The 14872-nt window shown below is 40.4% G+C and overlaps 1 protein-coding gene across 5 annotated transcripts in view; it reads left to right on the top strand.

Moving 5' to 3' along the window:
- The window catches only part of CRB1 (crumbs cell polarity complex component 1), a 221394-nt gene that overhangs the window by 171809 nt on the left and 34713 nt on the right, over nucleotides 1–14872 (top strand). For 2 of the 5 annotated variants that reach the window (XM_040463560.1, XM_040463556.1), the window contains 3 exons: nucleotides 633–1539; nucleotides 4136–4264; nucleotides 8838–8964. In XM_040463560.1, coding sequence (XP_040319494.1) covers nucleotides 633–1539; nucleotides 4136–4264; nucleotides 8838–8964 — 1163 coding nt within the window. The remainder of the gene's footprint in view (nucleotides 1–632; nucleotides 1540–4135; nucleotides 4265–8837; nucleotides 8965–14872) is intronic. The other 3 variants (XM_040463557.1, XM_040463558.1, XM_040463559.1) reach the window with 2 other exon arrangements.

Raw genomic sequence — 14872 nt, 5'->3', positions numbered from 1 at the left:
CCATGCTGATGGGAAACAACCAAAAGGGAGGGAAAATGATGAGGCACAGAATCTCTTGGTGGGGGGAAAGCCCCACACATCTGATGTCAGAAGTGCTGTGAATGTGGAGGTCATGTGAGAGGAAAGGAGACCACCCAGGAGGTGGAGAACTGGGTTTTCTCTACTCAAGTGAACAAGGGTAGGTTTTTCCAACACCCCATCCAAGGTCCACTTCTCGTTGCGCATTGGGTCCCATTCATTGTCACCTTTCTTAGACATTGTTTCAACATGTAGCCTCTTTTCGATGGAAAAGAAATGTAGTTTTGGGTTTCGGTATCAAACCGTCCAGTTCTGGCGTTCTGATCTTCTTATTTATTAGCCACACGACTATGAAAAGATTATTTAACTTCTATGAGTCTCAATATCTCCTTTTATAAAATGAGGGTGATGATGATGATGATGATGATGATAAACTTTTGCTCCAGAATTCTGTATTAGAAATAATATAAAAAGAACCAGCACAGTGCCTAGCACATATCAAGCAATCAATACATGATGGTAGTAACAGGATGATCATTAATATTAATAAAGGTAATGAAGCCAACATGACAGATTTTATAAAGTTGCTGATTGGTGTTGCCTTCTCTCTTTAGGTATTGCAAATGCTGTTTTTAATGCACAAAGCAGTGAAATATTATTCAGGAGCAATGGGAATATTACCAGAGAACTCACCAATATCACATTTGGTTTCAGAACAAGGGATGCAAATGTGGTCATATTGCACGCAGAGAAGGAGCCTGGATTTCTTAATATTAGCATTCAAGATTCCAGACTGTTATTTCAATTGCAAAGTGACAACAGTTTTTATATGTTGAGTCTTACAAGTATGCAGTCCGTGAATGATGGCATATGGCACCAAGTGACTCTTTCCATGACAGACCCACTGGCCCAGGCCTCCAGGTGGCAAATGGAAGTGGATAACCAAGCACCTTTTGTGATCAGTGCAGTTGCTACTGGAAGCCTCAACTTCCTGAAGGATGATACAGACATTTATGTGGGTGAGCGAGCTGTTGGCAATACACAGGGCCTGAAAGGGTGTCTCAGTACAATAGAAATCAGTGGCATTTATCTCTCTTACTTTGAAAATGTTCATGGTTTCACTAATAAACCCCAAGAAGAGCAGTTTCTCAAAATCTCTATAAATTCAGTGGTTACTGGCTGTTTGCAGTTAAATGCCTGCAACTCCAACCCCTGTTTGCATGGAGGAAATTGTGAAGACATCTATAGCTCTTATCACTGCTTATGTCCCTTGGGATGGTCAGGGACACGTTGTGAACTCAACATCGATGAATGCTTTTCAAACCCCTGTATCCATGGCAACTGCTCCGACAGAGTGGCAGCCTATCACTGCAGGTGTGAGCCTGGATTCACCGGTGTGAACTGTGAAATGGATATAGACAATTGCCAGAGTCACCAGTGTGCAAATGGGGCCACCTGCATCAGCGACACCAATGGCTATTCTTGCCGTTGTTTTGGAAACTTCACAGGAAAATTTTGCAGGTGAGCATGAAGTTCAGAGAAGGCTTGGCCTTCGGAGCTATGCTCTACATTTTCCTCGTCAAATTGGAAAGCTCTCTCCTCAGCTGTGCATATGTAGGCTGTGCTGAGCAGGAATGACATGAGTCCTTTCCATCACAATTTGGTCATGTAGACAGGATCTCACATGCCGGGATGTTCTACGAGGAAGAATGGTAGTGTTTTGACCAGACATCTTTGTTAAAATATGTTTCATGAACTGCAGCCTCAGAGTTTGGCTGCCTTAAGGCCTCAAGGAGCAAATATTTTTTACAATAAATCCAAAAGTTCAGTTTTAGTATTATTTGAGGAAGCAGGACTCCTACCCCTGAAACAATGCCCTTGGCTGTTTCAGGCAGGAAAACCTTGTATGATCTTGAAAAGACTATGCTAAATTATCATTTCGAGAAGGTGAAATCATGACTCTCAAATGTAAATGAACATGTCTTCGTGTTTTTAAGTCATTAATTAATAAGGAAAACCAGTAAGATATAAAAACCGGGTCAAATGACAACCTAATTATTTACATATATAATAATTACATATATTATTATAATCCACATAAACATAAATATGTGTATAAATAGAGAGGAGGAAATGAAGTTACTAATAAATGCAAAACTATTTAATCTCCTATAGGGCAATACAATTAATATTTGAAACTATCTTTTCTATATTGTGACAATTGTAGCACTACAGACAAATTCATTTGCATTTCAATGACCAAGATCCATTTGTACTAATGTCATTTTCTGCAGCTTACAGAGCTGTAAAATAGTTTAGTAAAGAAAATCTAAGACATATAGACTATAAAATCAAAGAAAGTTAGAGGGTCCTTTATATAACGCCCAACACTCCACTGAAAGAATACTCAGTAATATCTTTTGCCCATTTCGACGTATTTCACAATTTTTTCTAAAACTACAAAAGCGGTGTTTTAATTCTAGTAACTACCTCCATTTCATGTTACATAAATAGAAAAAAGAATCAATATTTTCCAGCTAAGTCACATTGCTTCAATATTTCCACGTAAGTAGACTTCATTATTGTTTTTCTAACCCATACTGCTTTTAAATTCACTAAACAATTGAGTCATTATGGGGAGGTGAGAAGGTTGTTAATAACAAGTAATACATTCCCAGACTTTGGCAAGAACACCTGGAGTGGGTTGGCAGCCTGTAGGCATTACACTAACTCAGAGGTGGTACCCTAATGGGATGAATCTCCTAGCAGACAGAACACGTAGCCGTACCTGTAAGAAAATGTATCTATCTCCACAACATTTATTGTTGTTCAGAACCTGTGAAGGCAAGGCACCGTATTAGGTGTGAAGTGTTGACATTCCAGTTATATGTCACTTCCCATGAGTTAACAAGGACTCATTTGCCAACAGGCAAACTGCCTGCTTAAAAGCAAAAGACATTCAGGATCAAAATTAATAGTATTGCCACAGTGACTTCGGATAAGTAAAGTAAACATACATGCCCCAATAACTAGTTCTCCAGTACGTTTTTCCTGCCTAATTTATCAAAGTCAAGTTCTCAAAGATTAAAGTTCTCAAAAGTACCTTCTAATGAGATTCAAACCTTTTTTATTAAATGTAAGATGTATACAAAGCTTCACATTTGCATTGCTAATTGACCTCTTTCAAAGCTGGTTGACATTTTTGGTTCTTTTGAAAAGTCCTTATGATATTTTCTTTTTAAAGTCGAATTGATTAGCTCTTATGGGAAGAGACACACTTACCGTCATACAGGCTAATTTCTCCATATTAGCTGCCGCACACACAACACGACAAAATTAAATTCATCTTATATCTCCTGAACATTAATTATGTATCAGATACCATGCACAGTGGGTCAAAGGACCAGCACAATACCCTTAAAATCTTTTTAATCAATCCCTTCACATCCGTGGATCTTGTGCCTTGCCGTCAAGTTCTGCTTAGCTTCTAACAATTTGTTCTGCCTTTCATAAGGATTCCTTAACAGGTACAGCTTTGTGGTTATACAAAAGAGCCACACTCTGCATTCGCATGTAGTTGCCACTGAGTGCCATACACAATCCTCCCAGATGGATTTGGCTTGCGTTCCACTAAGCTATGAATCATTATATAGGGAACAGCAAGTGTTGGCAGGGCAACAGGAGTCCAGCTCTGAAAGCCTACAGAGAAATCGCATGAGTGCGTGGGTACCAGACTGCTGTCCTGGCCTTTACAGAGATGCAGTTTTCCTTTGGCCTGTGTTGATTTATTAGCAAAGCAGCAGCAAAACAAGCTAGAGCAAGTTTCTTCCCACTCCTAAATTTATTGCCACCCCACAGCACAGATCTTATCTCACCAATGAAAACTGTGTAGAAATGGAAGATATATAGCTATGCTTGTTCTAGCACCCTCCAGCAGGAGCTGTTTACTAAAAGAAAGAGATTTGGGTATAATGTAGCACCATTAAGCATCTGTAGCTCAGCCAGCCTGAGCACTTAATTAGTTTGGCATTGACTCCATATATGAACTTTTCCAAAAAGTTTTCTTGAATGAAATGAACAAGATGAACAGCTGTGGCTGTTACTTTTATCTCTCTAGACACACCAGATTACCCTCAACAGTCTGTGGGAATGAGAAGACAAATCTCACTTGCTACAGCGGAGGCAACTGCTCAGAGTTCCAGGGTGAATTAAAATGTCTGTGCCCGCCAGGTTTTACTGGGGAATGGTGAGTCACATTAGAACTTCATAGAAGAAAATTCTGGGCTGAAGAACAGGGGGATTATTCAAAGTTGATTTCTCTAATTTTTCATCTCAGTTCCCATAGGAAAATCCATGCTGAAATATGGGTCCAACCAGAGTCAAATAATTAAAAAAAAAAAAAGAAAAATTACAGCTTAGGTCAAAGTAAAGAACACTTTATTAGCCACGACTTCAAATAGGAAAATATGTCTTTGAAAAAATGTGGTATTTTTCTTTCTGATAAGTACTTCTGGATTCATGTTTCTTTCCCACTACCTCTCATACATGATGCAAATATAGTTGTTGAAGTAAAGTAAAAATATACCTGAAAGATTGCCTCATAGAATTACCTAGAACCCTACAAGTATATATACCTTACCCATAAGAGTCTGTCTTTCCCAGAGAAACCCTTCAACAGTTCTTCACATAATACAAGGATTGGTGATATGGAGCTGGACAATGGCTTTAGACAGTCTGTGGCTGGCTGAAAATGTAGGCAAATTTAGATATGTGTTTGACTAGCTGAAGATGAGGTCAAAGATAAGAAAAAGGGACATACTTCACAGCTTTTATCAGATTCTCAAAAGGATCAGTGTCCGCAAAATGATTATAAACCAGGGTTCTATAGGATATAGATGCAGACCTCTATAGAAGCAGATAATAATTAACCATTTGTTGAGCACTAAGTCGTGCATCTTATAAGTGTTATCCCTACTTGTTATTTATTTATTTTTATTTTAGAGAGAGAGAGAGAGAGAGAGAGAGAGCACGTGAGTGGGGTAGAGGGGCAGAGAGAGAGAGAGAGAGAGAATCTTAAGCAGCCTCCATGCACAGCACAGAGCCCAATGCAGGACTCAATCCCACGACCCTGGGATCATGACCTTAGCTGAAATCGAGAGTCAGATGCTCAACTGATAACAATCTCTAGGTGTTATTATTTCCACTTTTCCTTTACATAAACTGAGGCTGAGAGATTAAGTTACAGGTCAGGCGTATCCAGGTATATGCTGCAGAAGGGTTGAGCTGCCTTCAAAGCTTGTGCTCATCTTTTGAATGTGCTCACCTAAATGAATAAATCTATGTTTGTAACAATTAACAGAAAATGGAAAAAGTGCTCCTTCATCTCATATGCCATTCAGGATAAGATAGTAATTTCTGACCAGAATTCCTGCATTGAACAGATTGCATAAATTAGAATACAAAGCACTTGACAATGAGATTTTGACCGATTAATTTTTCTCAAAAGAGTAGTTAATAAAATAATAGATATATTTGTGCTCCGTGACAATTACAGTTTTGAATTTTCTCTTTTCCAGCTGGCTCTTTGGGCACTACACAGATTCAGCTCTTTTGCCTTTTTACAAAACAGCAGGCAGTCTAGGATATACTTACATTTTGCCCTTTCCGCGTTCAATGACAAATCGAGTTCCTGCCTTTACGGCCTGCTTCCAGTGGTTGGCTCTCGATGGCACGGGCAGTCCAAGCATATATGTGCATCGAAAGACATAACCTTGGATCATATTCTACTTTTTATGGCACCAATTTTTACCATGCCACATATTGCTAACACAGAGACCATTCAATTGGCCTCCAATTCCATACACCTCTGAAATAGTGCAAATATTTCCTTATCCTAAATTTTGAAGAATTCTTTCACTATATTTAAGTGCTGGTTATTCCCTGCCTCAGTGTCACAACTTAATGTCACATTAATGTTCAATGGCACAATGCATAGACTCATCCAAAGCCTTGGATGATTTTCCTCTGCTATTCACACATTATGCCTATTTACAACAAACATTTTCTTTTCCTCCCACATTTGTTTAAAAGAATAATCTTTAAAAATGGGGTGGGGAGAGAACACCTGAGTGGCTCAGTCAGCTAAGTATCCAAGTCTTGGTTTTGGCTCAGGTCATGATCCCAGGGCCGTGGGATCGAGCCCCACATTGAACTCTGCACTGACAGCACGGAGCCTGCTTGGGATTCTCTCTCTCCTCTGTCTCTGCCCCTCCCCTACTCATGCTCTCTTTCTCTCAAAATAAATAAATAAACATTAAATAATAATGGGGCACCTGGGTGACTCAGTCGGTTAAGCATCTGACCTCGGCTCAGGTCATGGTCTCATGATTTGTGGGTTTGAACCCCACATCAGGCTCTGTGCTGACAGCTCAGAGCCTGGAGCCTGCTTCAGATTCTGTTTCTCCTTCTCTCTCTCCCCTTACCCCTCCCCTGCTCATGCTCTGTCTCTCTCTCTCAAAAATAAACACTAAAAAATTAAAAAAAAAATCTTGCATTTAAATGCAAATTATTGGGGTGCCTGGGTGGCTCAGTCAGTTCAGCATCCAATTCTTGATTTCGGCTCTGGTCATGTCTCGTGGTCATGAGATCAAACTCTTGTGTTGGGCTATCCAAGACTCTCTCTCTCCCTCTCCCTCTGCCCCTCTCCTGCTCACACACACACAGTGCACATTGTCTCTGTATATAAATAAATAAATAAATAAATAAATAAATAAATGCAAAGTATTTGTTTAAAATGTGGTAAGAAAAGGAAGCTCAAAAAAAAAAATTTATAAAAAAAAAAAAAAAGGGGCGCCTGGGTGGCGCAGTCGGTTAAGCGTCCGACTTCAGCCAGGTCACGATCTCACGGTCTGTGAGTTCGAGCCCCGCGTCGGGCTCTGGGCTGATGGCTCAGAGCCTGGAGCCTGTTTCCGATTCTGTGTTTCCCTCTCTCTCTGCCCCTCCCCCATTCATGCTCTGTCTCTCTCTGTCCCAAAAATAAATAAACGTTGAAAAAAAAAATTTTTTTAAAAGAAAAGGAAGCTCCAAGTTTTCCTTCCTCTCCCGAGACTCTTTCATCTGGATAAACTTCTCTGTGGCAAATGGATTTCTAAAAGAGTGAACACGTGCTCAATAGCTTCTGTACTTTTCAAAGTCCTTAGGCATCGTTAGTTAATTCGTTGCATGTTAATGGATTTATTTATTTTGATTTTCCATGTATTAATTAACCTCTAATGAAAGCTCCGATAATGTTTATAAGGAATGTGCATGTGTGATACACCGTTTAGTTCCAAAGAGAAATAGATAAGAAATGGAGAAAGAGTAGCTGGAAGAGGTCTGGAAAATACTAGACAATCTCTGAAGGCCTAGGGGAATGTGACTTCCATAACGCCAAAAGATATTGAAAAGCTGTCTTCCTGCAAATTGCCTCCTCTTCTGCCTGGCTAAACCCCCAACTTTATAGTGTCATCCTGGCAGGTTGTAAATGATGAATGGTGTGGACACTCTGGTCCATCCAGGATGGAGTGCTTGGCAGGCTCTCGCAAGTTGTCAGCTTTTGTTCAGATCTAATCGGAGAAGTCTCCTTCCAGGCCAGAAGCTGGAGCCAAAAAGGGAAAACAGAATGTCTCAGCTATGCTTGGTATCCAACGGGATAAGGAGCTGTTTTTCTGGGAAGAAATCTTTTTCTTTTTTCCTTTATACCTTGGGTTCGGCCTCCCCACTCACCCCTTCATTTCTCTTCATTTTAAGCCTAGTGATTAGCTGATGATTCATGCATGCAAGTGGTACCTTTTGGGAGGTGGGGAATGAAAAATTGTTGACATTACACTTCGACATTGTAAGCTTCTCTTTAGGGGTCCTTGAAGCTAACATTTGATATGAATTTCCCAAAGTAAAAGAGATGCCTTAGTTACTGCTCTATCCTGAGGCCTAACAGCGTGTTTGGCGAATGGCAAATGCTAAATACATATCTACTGAATGACTGCATGAGTGGCTGGCGAATTAATCGGTGAATATACGGAAGAACAAGTTGTTCCATAAATAACAAGAGTAGGTGAAAGATGACAGCATCCCAGGGAAGAGGAAAATTTCAATACACTTTTTAGAGTGGCTATATCACTTGTTTGGGAAAACTTGGCTTTTGAAAGTCATTCTGACTATTTAAAAATGACACTTAGCTATGAAACATATTTATTAGCAACTGAAATTTTCTAAATATCTACTTTTGCTTTTTGTTAAAAAAAACAATGGGATTCCAAAGGAAAATAATCCAAAATCTCCCAGAATAAACCAATTTCCCCCCTATTTTTGAAGGACTTTCTTTCCCCCCACAGCCTGAAGGGCTGGATTCATCAGCATCCTGGCAGCCGGAGCCTGGGCCTGCTCTGTATCCTCCAGGTTGACAAATTCAGCCTCACCCATGGTTCCTATGTGCCCCCAATAAACTGACCCACAAGTGGCAAAGACCCTAATGCTCTTCAGGGACAAACTGGTTTCTTCAGTTTTTTCTTGGTTTCTAAATATTTGCACCTGTTTTCTCATTCTAATTGTGTGTGTGTGTGTGTGTGTGTGTCTACAAATCGTTTCCCTTAAAAACAAAATTTGTTACGGGAATTTTAAGGAATATCTCCCCCATTATTAGGAATATGTAAGTTGTGTGGCGACTGGTAAATGAGACTGCACTGTTCCAAGTAGGTGAGGCGAGTTTTTTCTTTTCCCCATTTCACAGCCAGTTTGTTCAACAAAGACCAAGGCTTCTGCTGGCTCTGTTTATTTTCAAGGTGTGAAAAGGACATCGATGAGTGTGCCTCTGATCCCTGCTTCAATGGAGGTCTGTGCCAGGACCTGGTCAACAAGTTCCAGTGCCTCTGTGATGTCGCCTTTGCTGGTGAACGCTGCGAGGTAGATGTGAGCGGACTCTCCTTTTATGTCTCTCTCTTACTCTGGCAGAATCTCTTTCAGCTTCTTTCTTACCTCATTCTGCGCATGAATGATGAGGCAGTTATTGAGTGGGGTGAACCGGAAGATTATTAACATTCATCTGGACATTCCCAAACTTAAAAGCCGTTGAATTTCAAGAAATGCCTTGACTCATTTTAGATTCTGAAAAAGAAAATAAAAAACTAACTACCTTGAAAATCAAAATAAATTCAAGGACTAATTAAGCGATCACGAGCATAATATGAGAATAGCAAGTATTTACCTATTTCAGCTATACATGTAAAAATTTTTCTTTTTTTAAAGTTTATTTTATTCATTTTGAGAGAGAGAGAGAGTGTTGGCAAGGGAGGGGCAGAGAGAAAGGGAGAGAGAGAATCCCAAGCAGGCTCTGCGCTGTCAGTGTAGAGCCTAACTCAGGGCTTGAACCCACAAATTGTGAGATCATGACCTGAGCCAAAACCAAGAGTTGGGCTCTTAACTGACTGGGCCACCCAGGCTCCCCAAAAATATTGTTCTTAATATAACCAGAAACATCTCATCATTGAGTGTACTCAGTAAGATACGTTATCATTCTGAGTGCTTCCATATGTGAATGACCACTATGCTAAGACCACATTTTCTCCCCCATTCCACTGCTGTGTGGACTTCTGTAATGTTAGTTGCCTCATTCACCCTGATCCTAAGTCATTTATATTCTTTCATTCCCATCTATTATTCATGACCTGACAGTTTTAAAATTACCGATTAAACTGCTTTTCATACCCGTCTATGTTTTAGTATGTTGTTATTCAAATACTGCTTCGGATGCTGTGTCTCCCTCTCTCTCTCTCTGCCCCCTCCCCCACTCACTCCCTGCCTCTCTCCCTCTGAAAAATAAATAAACGTGAAAAAAAAATTTTTTAATGAAATGTTGCCAACCCTCTGGTAAGTTAAAAAAAATGTATATATATATATATATATATATATATATATATATAGAAAGAAGGAAATCACACAAAATCCCTAAAATATAGAAATAAAATTTTCTGGTATAATTGGTATCAAAACTCAAGCGATAGCTCACCAGTATGATTTCTGATTCCCCAAAACCTCTCCTCCAATAGAATGATGCATAAGTTCTTTTTCCTACAATACTTTCTATTCAAATAGAGTAACTTTCTGCTAATTGCTTATAAATCTATGAGCTTGCTGACATTTCTATCAAATGGACTGACTCGAATTGTTTTTCAAGGCATATTTAATTTTAAAAAGTACTATTGTATATCCATACACCAAAAATATATACTATAAAACTTGATTTCTTGGAGGCATGTTTTTCTAAAATTTACAAGTAAATGTGTCATCTTTGAGTATCTTTCTGAAAAAATAATAAAAGCATATGGAAGGTGTGGAAAGTACCTTCCATAATTAGAATATATTTGGCATTATGTTTTGTAAATATATACCTGAAATGATGGATCTACTAAGTCTATGAAGTTAGTAAATTAACTAATGACATATGCAAAAATTATTTATTTATTAGCTTTCATAGAGTAAATAAAATAGTAATTTAGAAAATGCTTTATTTGATATTTTTAATTGCTTCCACTGGCATGTTAGCATTTCTGCTAAATATCTTTGTATGGATGTCCCCTTCCAAAGGAGACATTGTGTTCATTTAAAGGGAAAGTGGTTTGACCCTACGAATTAATTTAGAAAGCGACTACAGTAACAGTGACCGGATAAATATAATTGTGTAAATGTGTCTATGTCTTTAGGAGCTGCCCTGGTTTGAAAACATGAGGGTGATTTAGCCATCGGGTGATAGCCAATACTCATTTATTCCCAATTGTTTTTTTTAAAAAAAGTTGTTTTTCTGTGGAAATGACCAAGGAAAACCTAAATATACTACTCAAAACAAATCAAAACAAAAAGACAAAATGGTATACTCTAAAAGCAAATGAGATGTGTTCAATTTTATTTTTCAATAGCAATAGAACATTTTATGCAGAAAATTCCTATCCTGTAGAATACTGGCAGTCATTTCAAACTAGAAGCAACTGATTTTGAAGTCTTTCCTTAATCCCTATGCCTTTCCCTCACATTCAGGCAGCATGCAGACTGCTGTCTCAGATGGATCAGTTCCAAAGTTAGACTTTGTGACAAAAGACTTGGGGAAAACCTTCATCAATATTTGCATTCCCAAATATTTGAAGTAAACATAAAGTAGATTATGGCCAAAACCCATGCATACAGTTTTCACATTGACTCCTTTTGGACATTCCTGTAAGGATGTACTTATAGGCCATTACAATGTGATTTGTTACCTTCCAAGTATATTTGAGTCATTCACAAACTCTCTGTAAAATTCTGATCTCTGTTGTCACTGTAACTGTCAATTGCTTTTCTATTTTCCAAATGTCTTGTCATGAGATTCTGACTTAAAACAAAAATACCTTCCTTTTTCTTGTTATTCTTTTGTGTTTTTAATTGCATTGTGTGTGATTATGGCTTTTACATATTTACACAGAAAAATAAAACTGGTTCCTGTAGCTCTGCTTCTCATCCTCTGACAACTGTCTTCATTTTCCTTGACTGTGTCTTGCATGGAAAGATGTCCACAAGCCAGGCATGTGCATATGTGTGTTTGTGCGCGCGCGCACACACACACACGCACACATCACATAATGAACACAGAATTTAGGTTTCCTCCCCCACACGTGTCCCTGCAAGTAAATACCTTCAGCCATCAAAATCAAGGTCCCATGTACTTTCCCTGTCTGGTTAGTATTCCTCTAGTTGACATTTTAGAATTGATCTATCCCTACTTATTTTTACTATTGGTTTACTTTGCCCCCATAGTAGACTTGGTTCAACCTGGGTCCCAGGAGGGGCTATCTCACCTAAATGATAGAAATTCACACAAACTCCTCTACAACAAGTTTCTGAAACAGAACCTGTATTTAGTTGAATAACAGATAATTTCTTCTTGCTTATTTTTTTTTTTCAACGTTTATTTATTTTTGGGACAGAGAGAGACAGAGCATGAACGGGGGAGGGGCAGAGTGAGAGGGAGACACAGAATCGGAAACAGGCTCCAGGCTCCGAGCCATCAGCCCAGAGCCTGACGCGGGGCTCGAACTCACGGACCGCGAGATCGTGACCTGGCTGAAGTCGGCCGCTTAACCGACTGCGCCACCCAGGCGCCCCTCTTTTTGCTTATTTTTAAGATTTGATATCGGAACTAAACAAGGCTCTGTCTCTGTTTTTGGCCGTGCCTCTTCCTTCTTTGTGTGTGTGCCTGAAGAATGGTTTTTATTACCCTCCTTTTTAGGGAGTAGGGAAGTAGGGAAAATAGGAACGTTTGCAGAAATTAGCATTTTGGCAACATGAAGAAATAATTAAATTCAGGTAACACTGAGGACAGTCAAAATCTCCCACCTTCCAAAATCTTCACCAAATTGTGCTTAAAGATCCTTTTGCCATTTCTGAGTTTTAAAATAGAAGTTATTCAGCTTAATTTTGCAGAACGAAAATGGAGTCTTTTTTGGAAATGGTGAGACATAAAACTTGAGTTTAGTGATGTAGGTGGGAAACCAGTGAAGAAAAGAAATCTGTGTTGTTCAATTACCAAAATTATTACTAATATGGACTATTTCACTTCTCTATTTTTTTAATCGATGCAACAATAACTTAACGAATACCTCCCATGTGTGATGCTCTGGATTAGGTACTGAGAATACACATGTAAATTAGACACAGTGCTTGCTCACAACAAATTGAAGGTCTGGTTGAGCTTGTGGACAAACAGTGAGGGAGAGTTCCTGCATCAGCGTTGGGATGAAACTAAGCACCAGGTGTAAAGGAGCACTTAGGAGGGGCTTTTTTGCCCAGTCTTACAGGTGGATGTGGAAGGTCAAAGAAAGCCTAAAACCTAAGCTGGGATTCAAAGGTAAACAAGTGTCAAGGTGTGGCAGGAGGGATGGAACAGTAGAGACTTGTTTCTGGCAGAAGGGGCTGCAGAGGGCGTAGGGTGGCTGGAGCCTGAAGTGCAGTGGGAACACAGTAAAACTGAGGCTATAGAAGAAGTGAGTCCTTGGAAGTCAAATCACTCACTGTGGCATTTCTCTAAAATTAATGGGGAGTCCTTAATAGGGTTTGATCAGAAAAGTAGCATGATCATACTTGCACTGTAGAAACATCAGCCGGGCTTCTGTGTAGATGAGTTAAAAGAAATGCAAGACTGGGCCCAAAAAGACACATTTAGGAGGCTGTTGCAGTAAACACAAAGGCAATGTAGAAGAGGGGTAGATTAACAAAATTTGAATCTATAAGACCTACCTCATGATTGTTCGGAGAAGGTGTAATTCTGAGGGGATACTCCAGTTAAATTTTGTGAATATTATTTAAAAATATTTGTTGACTTAAGGGACCCCTGGGTGGCTCAGTCAGTTAAGTGTCTGTCTTTGGACCAAGTTATGATCTCATGGTTCGTGGATTCGAGCCCCACATCGGGCTCTGTGCTGACAGCGCAGAGCCTGGAGCCTGCTTCGGATTCTGTGTCCTTCCCTCTCTGCTCCTCCCCCACTTACACTCTGTCTCTCTTTCTGTCTCAAAAATAAATACACTTTTTAAAAAAATAAAAAAGTAAAAATATTTGTTAATTTAATAAATGAATATGTATAAGGTTCAGTGGGATATCCAAGTACAGTTATTAATCAGTGTGAATATTCCAGTCTGGAGTTCAAGAGATATAGCTGAGTTGGGTGTATAAATTTGGGAGTCATATTATAGATCTGTTGACCTTTTGTATTCCATTCTCCATATCTATAATGCACTTGCGTTTTTTTCTTAGTATTTTTTCCAGTTTTACTGAGATATAAATGACATAGACCATTTTAGAATGTGCAAGTTGCCGATTTGACACACTTACATGTTGCAAAATGACTACCACCATAGCCTTTGCTAACACTTCCATCTCATCACATAATTACCATTTTTTTCTTTTGTGTGTTTGTGTGTGTGTGTGTGTGTGTGTGTGTGTGTGTGGTGAGAACATTTACCATCTATTAGCAACTTTTTAAAGTTTATTTATGTATTTTGAGGAGGGAGAGGAAGATGGCGGCGTAGGAGGACGCTGGGCTCACCGCGCGTCCTGCTGATCACTTAGATTCCACCTACACCTGCCTAAATAACCCAGAAAACCACCAGAGGATTAGCAGAACGGAGTCGCCGGAGCCAAGCCCAGACGAGAGGCCCACGGAAGAGGGTAGGAAGGGCGGCGAGGCGGTGCGCGCTCCACGGACTGGCGGGAGGGAGCCGGGGCGGAGGGGCGGCTCGCCGGCCAAGCAGAGCCCCCGAGTCTGGCTTGCAAAAAGCGGAGGGGCCTGAAGGACTGTGTTCCAACAGCAAGCGCGACTTAGCGGCTGGGAGGTCATAAGTTAACAATTCTGCTCAGAAAGCGGGAAGGCTGGAGGACAAAGGGAAGGAAAGCTGCTGAGCCCCCGGACGACAGAGCTCAGTTTGGTGGGGAACAAAGGCGCTCGCCAGCGCCATCTTCCCCGCCCATCCCCCAGCCAAAATCCCAAAGAGAACCAGTTCCTGCCAGGGAACTTGCTCGCTCCGCGCAAACACCCAACTCTGCGCTTCTGCGGAGCCAAACCTCCGGCAGCGGATCTGACTCCCTCCTGCTGCCACAGGGCCCCTCCTGAAGTGGATCACCTAAGGAGAAGCAAGCTAAGCCTGCCCCTCCTGCCCCCGTGCACCTAGCCTACCCACCCCAGCTAAGACGCCAGATCCCCAGCATCACAAGCCTGGCAGTGTGCAAGTAGCCCAGACAGGCCACCCCACCCCACAGTGAATCCCGCCCCTAGGAGAGGGGAAGAGAAGGCACGCA

Source organism: Herpailurus yagouaroundi, unplaced genomic scaffold (genome assembly GCF_014898765.1).
Source record: "Herpailurus yagouaroundi ecotype Mexico unplaced genomic scaffold, PumYag 403, whole genome shotgun sequence".
Classification (NCBI taxonomy): Eukaryota; Metazoa; Chordata; class Mammalia; order Carnivora; family Felidae; genus Herpailurus; species Herpailurus yagouaroundi.
The sequence above is the reverse complement of the archived record's forward strand: the minus strand, read 5'-3'. Positions and strand labels throughout refer to the sequence as shown.